General features: G+C 51.9%; 1 protein-coding gene across 1 annotated transcript in view; it reads left to right on the forward strand.

The window, feature by feature from the left end:
• Positions 1-8,667, forward strand: part of LOC140459017 (C-X-C chemokine receptor type 3-like) — a 55,410-nt gene extending 46,743 nt beyond the window's left edge. Inside the window, exon 2 of the mRNA XM_072553728.1 lies at positions 7,045-8,667. Coding sequence (XP_072409829.1) covers positions 7,045-8,163 — 1,119 coding nt within the window. The 3' untranslated portion in view covers positions 8,164-8,667. The remainder of the gene's footprint in view (positions 1-7,044) is intronic.
• The last annotated feature ends 7,847 nt before the right edge of the window (positions 8,668-16,514 follow it).

Genomic DNA, 16,514 nt, shown 5'->3' on the forward strand with positions numbered 1-16,514 from the left:
TGCTGAACCCTTCGTAACCCCCCTGTCCGTCTGTGACACAAACTCCAAAGGATGATGTCCCTGAACCCCCTGGGTCCCTCTGTTCCCCAACACCACCCAGGACCCGACCATTAACTGTATAAACCCTGCCCCTGCTTGTTTTACCACAAACTGACTTGACCAACTTTATACCTGTTTCCTCTTGTTCTCGGTCCTTTCCCAGCAGAAAGGGGATTGACTCAGCTACTGTCTGCAGATGCCTTTTTATAAAACCTCGATCTCAGGTCTCTCCCTCAGGCCTCCCCCTCTCAAGAACATCCCAACCTCACCAACCTATATTCAGATGGAAGTTCCTCATTCCTGGAGCCCTCAGTGCACATCTCTCCTGGCACTCTCTCCCCCTCTCTCTCTCATGCTCTCTCTCTCTCTCCCCTGCATTCTCTCTCTCCTACACACTCTCTCACTCTCTCTCACACTCTGTCTCTCCTGCTCTCTCTCTCTCTCTCCTGCATTCTGTCTCTCTCACTATCCTGCACTCTCTCTCTCACTCTCCTGCACTCTCTCTTTCTCTCTCTCTCCTGCACTCTCTCTCTCCTGCACTCTCTCTCTCTCTCTCTCTCCTGCACTCTCTCTCTCCTGCACTCTCTCTTTCCTCTCTCTCTCCTGCACTCTCTCTCTCTCTCTCTCTCCTGCACTCTCTCCTTTCTCTCTCTCTCCTGCACTCTCTCTCTCTCTCATGCTCTCTCTCTCTCTCTTTCTCTCTCTCTCCTGCACTCTCTCTCTCTCTCCTGCACTCTCTCTCTCCTGCTCTCTCTCTCACTCTCCTGCACTCTCTCTTTCTCTCTCTCTCCTGCACTCTCTCTCTCTCCTGCACTCTCTCTTTCTCTCTCTCTCCTGCACTCTCTCTCTCTCCTGCACTCTCTCTTTCTCTCTCTCTCCTGCACTCTCTCTCTCTCCTGCACTCTCTCTCTCTCCTGCACTCTCTCTCTCTCTCCTGCACTCTCTCTCTCTCTCCTGCTCTCTCTCTCACTCTCCTGCACTCTCTCTTTCTCTCTCTCTCCTGCACTCTCTCTCTCTCTCTCTCCTGCACTCTCTCTCTCCTGCACTCTCTCTTTCTCTCTCTCTCCTGCACTCTCTCTCTCTCTCTCTCCTGCACTCTCTCTCTTTCTCTCTCTCTCCTGCACTCTCTCTCTCTCTCATGCTCTCTCTCTCTCTCTCTTTCTCTCTCTCTCCTGCACTCTCTCTCTCTCCTGCACTCTCTCTCTCCTGCTCTCTCTCTCACTCTCCTGCACTCTCTCTTTCTCTCTCTCTCCTGCACTCTCTCTCTCTCCTGCACTCTCTCTTTCTCTCTCTCTCCTGCACTCTCTCTCTCTCCTGCACTCTCTCTTTCTCTCTCTCTCCTGCACTCTCTCTCTCTCCTGCATCCTCTCTCTCCTGCACTCTCTCTTTCTCTGTCTCTCCTGCACTCTCTCTCTCCTGCACTCTCTCTCTCTCCTGCACTCTCTCTTTCTCTGTCTCTCCTGCACTCTCTCTCTCCTGCACTCTCTCTCTCCTGCACTCTCTCTTTCTCTGTCTCTCCTGCTCTCTCTCTCTCCTGCACTCTCTCTTTCTCTGTCTCTCCTGCTCTCTCTCTCTCCTGCACTCTCTCTCCTGCACTCTCTCTCTCTCCTGCACTCTCTCTTTCTCTGTCTCTCCTGCACTCTCTCTCTCCTGCACTCTCTCTCTCTCCTGCACTCTCTCTTTCTCTGTCTCTCCTGCTCTCTCTCTCTCCTGCACTCTCTCTCTCTCCTGCACTCTCTCTTTCTCTGTCTCTCCTGCACTCTCTCTCTCCTGCACTCTCTCTCTCTCCTGCACTCTCTCTCTCTGTCTCTCTCCTGCACTCTCTCTCTCCTGCACTCTCTCTCTCTCTCCTGCACTCTCTCTTTCTCTCTCGCTCCTGCACTCTCTCTCTCCTGCACTCTCTCTCTCTCTCCTGCACTCTCTCTCTCTGTCTCTCTCCTGCTCTCTCTCTCTCCTGCACTCTCTCTCTCTCTCCTGCACTCTCTCTCTCCTGCACTCTCTCTCTTTCTCTCTCTCTCCTGCACTCTCTCTCCTGCACTCTCTCTCTCTCTCCTGCACTCTCTCTCTCCTGCTCTCTCTCTCACTCTCCTGCACTCTCTCTTTCTCTCTCTCTCCTGCACTCTCTCTCTCTCCTGCACTCTCTCTTTCTCTCTCTCTCCTGCACTCTCTCTCTCTCCTGCACTCTCTCTTTCTCTCTCTCTCCTGCACTCTCTCTCTCTCCTGCACTCTCTCTCTCTCCTGCACTCTCTCTCTCTCTCCTGCACTCTCTCTCTCTCTCCTGCTCTCTCTCTCACTCTCCTGCACTCTCTCTTTCTCTCTCTCTCCTGCACTCTCTCTCTCTCTCTCTCTCCTGCACTCTCTCTCTCCTGCACTCTCTCTTTCTCTCTCTCTCCTGCACTCTCTCTCTCTCTCTCTCTCCTGCACTCTCTCTCTTTCTCTCTCTCTCCTGCACTCTCTCTCTCTCTCTCATGCTCTCTCTCTCTCTCTTTCTCTCTCTCTCCTGCACTCTCTCTCTCTCTCCTGCACTCTCTCTCTCCTGCTCTCTCTCTCACTCTCCTGCACTCTCTCTTTCTCTCTCTCTCCTGCACTCTCTCTCTCTCCTGCACTCTCTCTTTCTCTCTCTCTCCTGCACTCTCTCTCTCTCCTGCACTCTCTCTTTCTCTCTCTCTCCTGCACTCTCTCTCTCCTGCACTCTCTCTTTCTCTGTCTCTCCTGCACTCTCTCTCTCCTGCACTCTCTCTCTCTCCTGCACTCTCTCTTTCTCTGTCTCTCCTGCACTCTCTCTCTCCTGCACTCTCTCTCTCCTGCACTCTCTCTTTCTCTGTCTCTCCTGCTCTCTCTCTCTCCTGCACTCTCTCTTTCTCTGTCTCTCCTGCTCTCTCTCTCTCCTGCACTCTCTCTCTCCTGCACTCTCTCTCTCTCCTGCACTCTCTCTTTCTCTGTCTCTCCTGCACTCTCTCTCTCCTGCACTCTCTCTCTCTCCTGCACTCTCTCTTTCTCTGTCTCTCCTGCTCTCTCTCTCTCCTGCACTCTCTCTCTCTCCTGCACTCTCTCTTTCTCTGTCTCTCCTGCACTCTCTCTCTCCTGCACTCTCTCTCTCTCCTGCACTCTCTCTCTCTGTCTCTCTCCTGCACTCTCTCTCTCTCTCCTGCACTCTCTCTCTCTCTCCTGCACTCTCTCTTTCTCTCTCTCTCCTGCTCTCTCTCTCTCCTGCACTCTCTCTCTCTCTCCTGCACTCTCTCTCTCCTGCACTCTCTCTCTTTCTCTCTCTCTCCTGCACTCTCTCTCCTGCACTCTCTCTCTCCTGCACTCTCTCTCTTTCTCTCTCTCTCCTGCACTCTCTCTCTCTCCCTCTCTCTCCTGCACTCTATCTCTCCCTCTCTCTCCTGCACTCTCTCTCTCCTGCACTTTCTCTCTCTCTCTCCTGCACTCTCTCTCTCTCTCCTGCACTCTCTCTTTCTCTCTCTCCTGCTCTCCCTCTCTCTCCTGCACTCACTCTCTCTCTCTCTCCTGCACTCTCTCTCTCTCTCCTGCACTCTCTCTTTCTCTCTCTCCTGCTCTCCCTCTCTCCTGCACTCTCTCTCTCTCTCCTGCACTCTCTCTCTCTGTCTTTCTCCTGCACTCTCTCTCTCTCTCTCCTGCACTCTCTCTCTCTCTCCTGCACTCTCTTTCTCTCTCTCCTGCTCTCCCTCTCTCTCTTGCACTCTCTCTCTCTCTCCTGCACTCTCTCTCTCTGTCTTTCTCCTGCACTCTCTCTCTCTCCTGCACTCTCTCTCTCTCTCTCCTGCACTCTCTCTCTCTCCTGCACTCTCTCTCTCTCCTGCACTCTCTCTCTCTCTCTCCTGCACTCTCTCTCTCTCCTGCACTCTCTCTCTCCTCTCTCTCCTGCACTCTGTCTTTCTCTCTCTCTCCTGCACTCTCTCTCTCTCCTGCACTCTCTCTCTCTCTCTCCTGCACTCTCTCTCTCTCCTGCACTCTCTCTCTCTGTCTTTCTCCTGCACTCTCTCTCTCTCTCTCCTGCACTCTCTCTCTCTGTCTCTCTCTCTCTCCTGCACTCTCTCTCTCTCTCTCCTGCACTCTCTCTTTCTCTCTCTCCTGCTCTCCCTCTCTCTCCTGCACTCTCTCTCTCTCTCTCTCCTGCACTCTCTCTCTCTCTCGCCTGCACTCTCTCTTTCTCTCTCTCCTGCTCTCCCTCTCTCTCCTGCACTCTCTCTCTCTCTCCTGCACTCTCTCTCTCTCTCGCCTGCACTCTCTCTCTCTCTCCTGCACTCTCTCTCTCTCTCCTGCACTCTCTCTCTCTCCTGCACTCTCTCTCTCTCTCTCCTGCACTCTCTCTCTCTCCTGCACTCTCTCTCTGTCTTTCTCCTGCACTCTCTCTCTCTCTCTCCTGCACTCTCTCTCTCTGTCTCTCTCTCTCTCCTGCACTCTCTCTCTCTCTCTCCTGCACTCTCTCTTTCTCTCTCTCCTGCTCTCCCTCTCTCTCCTGCACTCTCTCTCTCTCTCTCTCCTGCACTCTCTCTCTCTCTCGCCTGCACTCTCTCTTTCTCTCTCTCCTGCTCTCCCTCTCTCTCCTGCGCTCTCTCTCTCTCTCCTGCACTCTCTCTCTCTCTCGCCTGCACTCTCTCTCTCTCTCCTGCACTCTCTCTCTCTCTCCTGCACTCTCTCTCTCTCTCTCCTGCACTCTCTCTCTCTGTCTTTCTCCTGCACTTTCTCTCTCTCTCTCTCTCCTGCACTCTCTCTCTCTCTCCTGCTCTCTCTCTCTCCTGCACTCTCTCTCTCTCTCGCCTGCACTCTCTCTCTCTCTGTCTTTCTCCTGCACTCTCTCTCTCTCTCTCCTGCACTCTCTCTCTCTCTCTCCTGCTCTCTCTCTCTCCTGCACTCTCTCTCTCCTGCACTCTCTCTCTCTCTCTCCTGCACTCTCTCTCTCTCTCCTGCACTCTCTCTCTCTCTCCTGCACTCTCTCTCTCCTGCACTCTCTCTCTCTCCTGCTCTCTCTCTCTCTCCTGCACTCTCTCTCTCCCTCCCCACTGTGCCCACATCCTCCCTACAATGTAGTTCCCAGCTCCGGTCATGGTTCCTCCATTTGAGGGTGAATTAGTCTGTGTTTAATAAAGGCGGGAACACTGTCTGTTTTATTCACGGCTCTTCGCACACCTCCTGCCAACATATCCCAAAAGGCCCAGAGCAGTGGTTGGAGGGTCAGCTCCTGCCTCACCACTGAGTGGACATTCAGTGAAGTTAAAATCCCGTCTGGACTGGGTGGTAAAGTCTGAGCTGAGACATAAATCTCCCTGAGAGCCTCTCCATGTTGTGGCCTGAAACATTACCAGAGCAAACTGCGCAGCATGGTGACACAGTGGTTAGTAATACTGCCTCACAGGGACTCAGATCGATTCCAGCCTCCAGACTGTCTGTGTGGAGTTTATACATTCTCCCCGTGTCTGCGTGGGTTTCCTCTGGGTGCTCCGGTTTCCTCCCACAGTCCAAGGATGTGCAGGTTAGGGTGGATTGGCCATGCTAAATTGTCCCATAGTGCCCAGGGATGTGCAGGTTAGGGTGGATTGGCCATGCTAAATTGTCCCATAGCGCCCAGGGATGTGTAGGTTAGGGTGGATTGGCCATGCTAAATTGTCCCATAGTGCCCAGGGATGTGCAGGTTAGGGTGGATTGGCCATGCTAAATTGTCCCATAGTGTCCAGGGATGTGCAGGTTAGGGTGGATTGGCCATGGGAAATTGTCCCATAGTGTCCAGGGATGTGCAGGTTAGGGTGGATTGGCAATGCTAAATTGTCCCATAGTGCCCAGGGATGTGCAGGTTAGGGTGTATTGACCATGCTAAATTGTCCCATAGTGCCCAGGGATGTGCAGGTTAGGGTGGATTGGCCATGCTAAATTGTCCCATAGTGTCCAGGGATGTGTAGGTTAGGGTGAATTGGCCATGCTAAATTGTCCCATAGTGCCCAGGGATGTGTAGGTTAGGGTGGATTGGCCATGGGAAATTGTCCCATAGTGCCCAGGGATGTGCAGGTTAGGGTGGATTGGCCATGGGAAATTGTCCCATAGTGCCCAGGGATGTGCAGGTTAGGGTGGATTGGCCATGGGAAATTGTCCCATAGTGCCCAGGGATGTGCAGGTTAGGGTGGATTGGCCATGCTAAATTGTCCCATAGTGTCCAGGGATGTGCAGGTTAGGGTGGATTGGCCATGCTAAATTATCCCATAGTGCCCAGGGATGTGCAGGTTAGGGTGGATTGGCCATGCTAAATTGTCCCATAGTGTCCAGGGATGTGCAGGTTAGGGTGGATTGGCCATGCTAAATTGTCCCATAGTGCCCAGGGATGTGCAGGTTAGGGTGGATTGGCCATGCTAAATTGTCCCATAGTGTCCAGGGATGTGTAGGTTAGGGTGGATTGGTCATGCTAAATTGTCCCATAGTGCCCAGGGATGTGCAGGTTAGGGTGGATTGGCCATGCTAAATTGTCCCATAGTGCCCAGGGATGTGCAGGTTAGGGTGGATTGGCCATGCTAAATTGTCCCATAGTGCCCAGGGATGTGCAGGTTAGGGTGGATTGGCCATGGGAAATTGTCCCATAGTGCCCAGGGATGTGTAGGTTAGGGTGGATTGGCCATGGGAAATTGTCCCATAGTGCCCAGGGATGTGCAGGTTAGGGTGGATTGGCCGTGGGAAATTGTCCCATAGTGTCCAGGGATGTGCAGGTTAGGATGGATTGGCCATGCTAAAGTGTCCCATAGTGCCCAGGGATGTGTAGGTTAGGGTGGATTGGCCATGGGAAATTGTCCCATAGTGCCCAGGGATGTGTAGGTTAGGGTGGATTGGCCATGGGAAATTGTCCCATAGTGTCCAGGGATGTGCAGGTTAGGGTGGATTGGCCATGCTAAATTGTCCCATAGTGCCCAGGGATGTGCAGGTTAGGGTGGATTGCACAGTCGGATCTATCTCTGTCTCTTATCTCACTGTCGGTTCTCTCTCTTTTTTTTTTAACAGAATTTTTATGACTTCAATTTCTCGATGTATTTCCCCGGGAATGGTAGCTACGATGTGCTGCCAAATTCCAGTTATGATCCGTGCGACGGTGTGGCGGTGTGCCTGAGCCAGCCCTGTGACCCGAGCAGCAGCCTGGCCTTCACCCGCGTCTTCATCCCGGTCCTGTACAGCGCCGTCTTCCTGGTGGGGCTGCTGGGAAACGGCCTGGTGGTGGGCGTCCTCTCCCGTAGCCTGAGGCGCCTGGCCGCCACGGAGATGTACGTCCTGCACCTGGCCGCGGCCGACCTGCTGCTGGTGGTGGGCCTGCCCTTCTGGGCCGCAGAATCAGCCAATGAGTGGGTGTTTGGCCACGCGGCCTGCAAGCTTCTGGGCGCCCTGTACAACGTCAGCTTCTACAGCAGCATCTACCTGCTGGGCTGCATTAGCTTCGATCGCTACCTCTCCATTGTCCATGCTGTGGAACTCTACAAGAGGAGGAGGCCCTGGCGCGTTTACCTCAGCTGCTCAGCCCTCTGGCTCTTCTGCCTCCTGCTGGCGGTCCCGGATTTCGTCTTCCTGCACTCCATGAGGGTCAACGGGTCCCAGAAGTGCGCCCATAACTACGGCGCCAACAACTCCAAGGGCTGGATCGTGGGCCTACGCTGCTTCTACCACGTCACCGGCTTCCTGCTGCCGCTGGGGGTCATGGGCTACAGCTACCTGAAGATCGGCCTGACCCTGGCGCAATCCCACAGTTCCCAGCGGCCGCGGGAACGCCGCGCCCTCAAGGTGATGGCCGCCGTGGTGGCGGTCTTCTTCCTCTGCTGGACCCCCTACAACGTGGTGATGTTCCTGGAGACCCTGCACCGGTTGGGGGCCCTGGGGCGGGACTGCAGTGCCGAGGGGCGCATGGACACCGGCTACATCCTGGCCGCCTGTCTGGGCAACCTGCACTGCTGCCTCAACCCCTTCCTATATGCCCTCGCTGGTGCCAAGTTCCGCTCCAGGATGTTCGAGTGCCTGGGGGCGCTGGGCTGCCCCTTCGCCCGCCAGTGGTGCTCTGTCCCCCGGAGCCAGAGGCAACGCCATTCAGTCGTCACCATCTCTGAGTCAGGAGACACTTCATACTCTGCGTTCTGAGGGTCTAGTCCAGGGGTAGGGACATTACCACTGTTCCACAGGAGGGCCCTCTCCCACATTTTTTATTTTAACTTATTTTTTCCCAAATCAATTTGTTCAGAGATGTTCTGTCATTCCCTATTGGAGCAGGTGGGACTTGTGCCCAGGCCTCTCGGGCCAGGGGTAGGGACATTACCACTGCGCCAACAGGAGGGCCCTCTCCCACATTTTTTTTTAAACCTTTTTTTTCCCCAAATTAATTTGTTCAGTGAGGTTATGGCACTCCCTCTGGAGCAGGTGGAATCTGTACCCGTGACTCCCGTTCCAGGGGTGAGGAGACTACCACTGTACCACAAGAGGGGCCCCACGTTTTCTCTTTTTGGTTTAACCTATGTTTCTAATCAATTTGTTCAGGGATGTTATTGCACACCTCTAGAGAGACTGGGTCGTGAACCTGACCCCTCGGGCCAGAGTTAGGGATATTACCACTGTGTCACTAAAGGGTCCTTGAGTGGCCAGACAATTTAAAAAAATTTAACCTGTTTTACCTAACCAACCTTTTCAGAGATGTTATTGCACCCCCCCCCCCCAGAGCAGCTGGGACTTGAACCCAGACCTCCTGTTCTGGGAGTAAGGACAATACCACACGAGGGCTCCAGTGACCTTCTGATGATGGATCAGTTAGCCCCTTCCTCCACCTTGCATTCGAAGGGGGCATTAGACCGAGGCTCCAGAAGGGCAGCTCACTATGGCCCCTTTAAGGGGCAATTAGGGACAGACATTAAACATTGCACTCAGTCAGTATTGCCCAGATCCCATGAGGGAATCTGTGTTAGAAACAGAAGAGGGGGAGAGACAGAGAGAGAGAGAGAGACAGAGAGAGAGAGAGAGACAGAGAGAGAGAGAAAGAGACAGAGTGAGAGTGAGAGAGAGAGAGAGAGTGAGAGTGTGTGTGTGAGAGAAAGAGAGAGAGAGAAAGAGACAGGGAGAGAGAGAGGGACTGAGAGAGAGCGAGAGAGACAGAGAGAGAGTGAGAGAGCGTGTGTGTGAGAGAGAGAGGGATAGAGAGATAGAGAGAGACAGAGAGAGAGAGAGAGAGAGAGAGACAGAGAGAGAGAGAAAGAGACAGAGTGAGAGTGAGAGAGACAGAGAGAGTGAGAGTGTGAGAGAGAGAGAGACAGACAGAGAGGGACAGGGAGAGAGAGGGACAGAGCGATGGGGACTGAGAGAGAGCGAGAGAGACAGAGAGAGAGTGAGAGAGAGTGTGTGTGAGAGAGAGAGGGATATAGAGAAAGACAGAGACAGAGAGACAGTGTGTGTGTGTGAGAGAGAGAGACAGAGACTGGGATTGTGACCCTCAAGTAACATTCTGGAGGGGGTATTAGATGCGAGGTGTTCAGAAATACCGAGGGGAGGGGAAACAGAGGGCCTATTTGCTCAGAGTCGAGGGGGACCAGCTGTTTCCAACAGACGGGGTGGGGTGGGAAGCAGCATGATTAAAGTCAACCGAGGCGTTAGAAACATTCGGGATGAGAGGGATAAAGGACTGGCGAGGGATGGGGTTTATTTTTCATGCGGTGATCTGGAACAATGGGGAGTCTATTCGGCCCTTCCACCCAGCCTGTCCCTTCAATTAGAACAGAAATGGCCTGCTTCCCATCTCCATCCCACACATGTCAGTTCCCAATGACTGGCTCTCTCACCTCATCACCTCAACGTTTCAATATACTCTCTCTCTCTCTCCTTCTCTCTTTCTTTCTCTCTCTCTCTCTCTCTCTCTCTCTCTCTCCCTCTCCGAGCGTTCGACTGCTTTTCTGGTGGGAGATCCAGGGCTGAGTGCTTCCCCGAGTTCCCTACGCCTCACTCCCTCACCCCTGACCCACCCACCCCCCCTCCCCCCGGGCCTATATTTACCTCACGAAAATGCTGGAGAAACTCAGTAGCTCTGGTTGCAAGCATGAAGAGCGAGACAGCGATGATGTTTCCAGCCAGGGTACATTGGACATGAAACCTGTTTCTCTCTCCATTGCTGGCCCTGCTGAGTTTCTCCAGCAATCGCCCTGCGTCTGTTTCAGATCTGCCGTCCCTCCCAGCAAACACCAGGCCGAGTGGCCTCAAGTTAACTTGGTCAGCCCCCGCGGGGTGGGGGGGGGGTTATTTCCATCGATGCCAGTTAATCATTCCCCAAAATAACCCCAGTCGGAGTCCTCAGCGATTTTCCATCAACAAAACGGGCTCCCAATATTGTAAAAAAAACTCCATCTCTCCTTATCTCTAGTTTGAGAACCGACTTCTCCCAAAGGGTTGTGGATCTGGGGAATTCATTATCCCAAAGGGCGCTGGGACAGTGAGTAAGTTTGAGGAGGGGATCGGCTGATGTTTAATTGGAAATGGGTTGGAGGGGTATGAGGCGAAGGCAGGGAAATGGGGGGGGTGTGGGGGTGAGGAGCAAATCAGCCATGATCGAATGGCGGAGCAGACTCGATGGGCCGAATGGCCTATTCCCCCCCCCCCCCCCCTTATATCTTATGAGCTTAAGGGGACATACTTCCACCAACGTGGACCATTTCACTTCTATAAGCCATTCAGTGTCAGCTCCTTAAGCATGGGGCAGGTGTGTTCCTTGTGTCAGGACACAACTGCAAGAGTGCCCACATCTCAATTCGTGCGTCCCGCACCAACCCTTGCAGAGGGGTGGGATTCCCTTCCCTGTGTTGACCCACCTTCCACGTAACGGGACAGCGGCGCACCGCGTGCATTTCAGTAGCGCCTACAGCAGACCTTTCTGGAAAGGTGACCACTCCTGGGGGGGTCAGGTGGTGAGAAGGGGTTAAAGTCTTGCTTTAATGTGGCATTTGAAAACATGCAAAGGTCGTCAATATGGGGAGTTCCTGGTGGAAATCGGTGCAGGGGCAAAGGTGGGGGGGGGGGGATGGGGTTCAATCGGAGGCTCATTGCTCTAACTCAAGGAATTGAGTTATGCACCAGGACAGACTCCCTCAAAACATTTCAAGATGGCGGCCCAGAGCCTCTCTTTGCGAGTTGTTTTCAGCAGGTGTAAAGTGGATATCTTAGGAGTGATGCAGCCGGCCCAACCACTTCGTTTTAAAGCAAACCGAATGAACCCCCACCCCCCACCAGAAAACAGAATCCCGAATAACTTAACCTCTTTGAAAATCCAACCGATCATCCCAACGTAATGATGCTGTTCTGAATGCTTGCAACAATCCCCATAAGCCCCTGAGCACAAAAGGTAAAAGTCAAACGCAGGGTCTTGCAGGATAGATGTTCGGGGGGAAGAGAGAGGACCAGCGTGGACCTACCTCTGGCTTCAGCAGCTTTTCTACAACTTATAAAAAAACCAAACCCAGAAAAGGGGTGAGCCGGGAGAACTGACCGCTCCCCTGTCATTGTGCAAGGGGTTTTTCTTGCCTCTTTCCACTTGAAAGCCGTCTGCCTGAGGCAATATCTGTTAGCTCGAATCAAATTGGCCCAAGAACCCTTCAACCTGCAGACATTTCGGAGTCGGGAAAAAAAAAACCCCAAAGAGCAGCACAAAGGGGCAGCGTCGCCGCGACTGGGATGGACTCTGCGGCATTTAAGTAGCGCCTGTCACAGAAACATCCCGTGCGGAAAGGCCTCCAGATTTGTGGGTGGCTACGTGCTGGTCAATCTCTGACTGTGCCGTCGTAGTGCCCGATGCTAAAAGTGTGCTTTGCTGTATCCCACCTCCCAACCTCACCCTAACCACCTCCAACCCAACCCACCCACCCCCTGCACTGCAGTTGCTAACTCACTGATATCACCACTGCTGAGATATTGTTATGGTTTTTTTGTATATAAATGCACAGGCAACCCAAGGGGCTGGTATGATACATATTTTGCAGAGATGTTGCCTTCAACACGTATTTGGAAAGGCATGGACTGATTAGGGATAGTCAACGTGGCTTTGTGCGTGAGAAATCAAGTCTCATCAACTTGATTGAGTTTTTTTGAAGAAGTAACAAAGAGGATTGATGAGGGCAGAGTGGTAGAGGTGATCTATATAGAGTCAAGATGAGAGTGTGTTGCTGGAAAAGCACAGCAGGTCAGGCAGCATCCGAGGAGCAGGAACATCGACGTTTCAGGCAAAAGCCCTTCATCAGGAATGAGGCTGGGAGTCTCTGGGGTGTGGAGAGATAAATGGGAGGGGGTGGGACTGGGGAGAAGGTAGCAAAGAGTGCAATAGGAGAGTGGGGGTAAAGGTGATAGGTCAGGGACGAGGGTGGAGCAGATAGATGGGAAGGAAGATTGACAGGTAGGAGGATGGTACTGAGTATGGACTTCAGTAAGGTGTTCGACAAGGTTCCCCATGGGAGACTGATTAACAAGGTTAGATCGCATGGAATACAGGGAGAACTAGCCATTTGGAGACAGAACTGGCTCAAAGATAGAAGTCAGAGGGTGGGGGTGGAGGGTTGTTTTTCAGACTGGAGGCTTGTGACCAGTGGAGTGCCACAAGGATCGGTGCTGGGTCCTCTACTTTTTGTCATTGACATAAATGATTTGGATGCGATCATAAGAAGTACAGTTAGTAAGTTTGCAGACGACACCAAAATTGGAGGTGTAGTGGACAGCGAAGAGGGTTACCTCAGATTACAACAGGATCTGGATCAGATGGGCCAATGGGCTGAGAAGTGGCAGATGGAGTTTAATTCAGATAAATGTGAGGTGCTGCATTTTGGGAAAGCAAATCTTAGCAGGACTTATACACTTAATGGTAAGGTCCTAGTGAGTGTTGCTGAACAAACAGACCTTGGAGTGCAGGTTCATAGCTCCTTGAAAATGGAGTCGCAGGTAGATAGGATAGTGAAGAAGGCATTTGGTATGCTTTCCTTTATTGGTCAGAGTATTGAGTACAGGAGTTGGGAGGTCATGTTGCAGCTGTACAGGACATTGGTTAGGCCACTGTTGGAATATTGCGTGCAATTCTGGTCTCCTTCCTATCGGAAAGATGTTGTGAAACTTGAAAGGGTTCAGAAAAGATTTACAAGGATGTTGCCAGGGTTGGAGGGTTGGAGCTACAGGGAGAGGCTGAACAGGCTGGGGCTGTTTTCCCTGGAGCGTCGGAGGCTGAGGGGTGACCTTATAGAGGTTTATAAAATCATGAGGGGCGTGGATAGGTTGAGTAGCCTAGGTCTTTTTCCCAGGTTCGGGAAGTCCAAAATTAGAGGGTTTAGGGTGAGAGGAGCAAGATAAAGAAGGGATCCCAGGGGCAACTTTTTCACCCTGAGGGTGGTACGTGTATGGAATGAGCTGCCAGAGGATGTGGTGGAGGCTGGTACAATTACAACATTTAAGAAGCATTTGGATGGGTATATGAATAGGAAGGGTTTGGAGGGATATGGGCCGGGTGCTGGTAGGTGGGACTAGATTGGGTTGGGATATCTGGGTCAGCATGGACTGGTTGGACCGAAGGGTCTGTTTCCGTGCTGTACATCTCTGTGACTCTATGACTCTAAGTTGGTCGGACCCACACAAGACACAGAGTCCGTCGCTCCCTGAGAAATCTGGCTTGCGGATTCCTCCTGCGTACTCCCAGCCTCTTCCTTGTCCACCACTTGATCCTCACGACAGTACCTTAAGCTGCTTTCAATGCCAGCAGCCGTGCTCTTTTAATCGATCCATCTAAGCCAAGAGTTTGGGCGGGATTTCTGCAGAGCACACTATTAATATTGTGGAGTTGTGAGAAATGTTTCATTGACACACACAGGCCACAGGATCTTCGAAGAGGGAGAATAGATTAGATTACTTACAGTGTGGAAACAGGCCCTTCGGCCCAACAAGTCCACACCAACCCGCCGAAGCGCAACCCACCCATACCCCTACATCTACCCCTTACCTAACACTACGGGCAATTTAGCATGGCCAATTCACCTGACCTGCACATCTTTGGAGTGTAGGAGGAAACCGGAGCACCCGGAGGAAACCCACACAGACACGGGGAGAACGTGCAAACTCCACACAGTCAGTCGCCTGAGGCGGGAATTGAACCCAGGTCTCTGGCGCTGTGAGGCAGCAGTGCTAACCACTGTGCCACCGTGCTGCCAATGTGCTGTCTGTGTGTGTGTGTGTGTGTGTTGGAGGTTAACACATAGTTTGATTAGATCATTCGATGATATGGCAGGGGTTGCAATTTCTGGGCTCGTGCCTTCTCAGAATCAAAGGGTTTGTGGGGGACTAATTCATCGCCAGCTCAAAAGCCAAGTGATGAATTCTCGATCGGTCAGGTTTTTACGCAGTGTGAGGTTGCTGATTGCCGAGTCAGAATTCTGGAACTCCCTCCCCAACCACACTTGTGGGTGTCTTCACCACACACACACACACACACTGCAGAACCCAATACCCACTTCTCACAGGTAAGTCAAGAATGGGCAATGATTTTCGATCAATGCCCACCCCTCCACGACAACATTTTTTTTTTAAGATAAGTGAGCGGTGAAAATCTCCCAACGTGTGGCACTTGCGAAGTGATGGTCACGGGACGTCATATCCAATGCAAACTGCACACCAGTGTTGAGCCCCTTTCTCCCCCTTGTTTGGGCTGGCTGAGAGTGAACAAGAGAACAGGTTACAGTGTAAGTAACCAGCGAGGGAACTGCAGAGGGCCTGTAAAATCAGAAGCAAAAACCAGAAATTGCTGTCAAATGGGTTCTGGCAGCATTTGTGGAGAGAAACAGAGTTAACGCTTCAGCTCCAGTGACCCTCCCCCAGAAGGTAATATTTTTTTCAAAGTCGATTAGCTGTCATAGAGTCATAGAGATGTTCAGCACGGAAACAGACCCTTCAGCCCAACCCGTCCATGCTGACCCAGATATCCCAACCCAATCTCGTCCCACCTGCCAGCACCCGGCCCATATCCCTCCAAACCCTTCCTATTCATATACCCATCCAAATGCCTCTTAAATGTTGTAATTGTACCAGCCTCCACCACATCCTCTGGCAGCTCATTCCATACACGTACCACCCTCTGGGTGAAAAAGTTGCCCCTTAGGTCCCTTTTATATCTTTCCCCTCTCACCCTAAACCTATGCCCCTCTAGTTCTGGACTCCCCCACCCCAGGGAAAAGACTTTGTCTATTTACCCTATCCATGCCCCTCATGATTTTATAAACCTCTATAAGGTCACCCCTCAGCCTCCAACACTCCAGGGAAAACAGCCCCAGCCTGTTCAGCCTCTCCCTGTAGCTCCAACCCTCCAACCCTGGCAACATCCTTGTAAATCTTTTCTGAACCCTTTCAAGTTTCACAACATCTTTCCGATAGGAAGGAGACCAGAATTGCACGCAATATTCCAACAGTGGCCTAACCAATGTCCTGTACAGCCGCAACATGACCTCCCAGCTCCTGTACTCAATACTCTGACCAATAAAGGAAAGCATACCAAACGCCTTCTTCACTATCCTATCTACCTGCACATGTATTGATACATTTTAGCTCACACAAATGCGTGTTGAATACCACCTGAACTGACCCAGCCTTAAGATTAAAAACCAATGTTTCAGCCCTCTTGGTTGCTTTTGTAAAATTTGTCGAGCCATTGATTAATTATAAACGCTTCTGGTTTCTAAAGAGAAGTAAGACTAAGCCTGTGCACTTGCTTTGAATGCAAATTAATTCTCTGTGTTTCATGAAAAGCTGGTGAGTGCTGTATTCACAGCCACAGTGGATCTGGGACCCAGACCGTCCCTAACTGAGAGAGCACCCCGGTTGCTGTGAGTCTGGAGCCCACGCATTCGGACAGGCCGGGTCAGGGTGGGAGAGAGTTCCTTTCCAAAAGGAACCAAAAGTGAATCGAACAGTCGACGATGCAAACCCTGCTCTCCACCTTTGTTCAGTCAAAGCCAGAGTTGGGAGCAGATTGGGTTTGCCTTCGAGATAACGGGCCCTGGATTTGTCAAGGATCCAACAGCTCACCTGTAACTAAATATCCTGGATGTAATTTTTAAAATGGCGTTCCAAATCGAATTGTACAAATAGCACAAAAAAGTCTGTTTTCCGCCTTTCAGAATATAATGCTGATTATGATATTTAGCGCAAACGTTCCGTGACTGTCGATGTAATGCTTTTTTGATATTTTTGTTAATGTTAATAAAATTCTCCAGCTGATGTACCCCTAGCGTCTGTCTGAATGTCTAGTCTAGTCAGGTCATCCCTGAAGAAGGGCTTATGCCCGAAACGTCGATGTTCCTGCTCCTCGGATGCTTGCCTGACCTGCTGTGCTTTTCCAGCACCACACTCTCGACTCTGATCCCCAGAATCTGCAGTCCCTCCCTTCTCCTCGTGTCTGACCCAAGGTGACTCTGGAATTTGCAGGGAGATCAGCCAGTGGT

This window comes from Chiloscyllium punctatum, chromosome 34 (assembly GCF_047496795.1).
Source record: "Chiloscyllium punctatum isolate Juve2018m chromosome 34, sChiPun1.3, whole genome shotgun sequence".
Classification (NCBI taxonomy): Eukaryota; Metazoa; Chordata; class Chondrichthyes; order Orectolobiformes; family Hemiscylliidae; genus Chiloscyllium; species Chiloscyllium punctatum.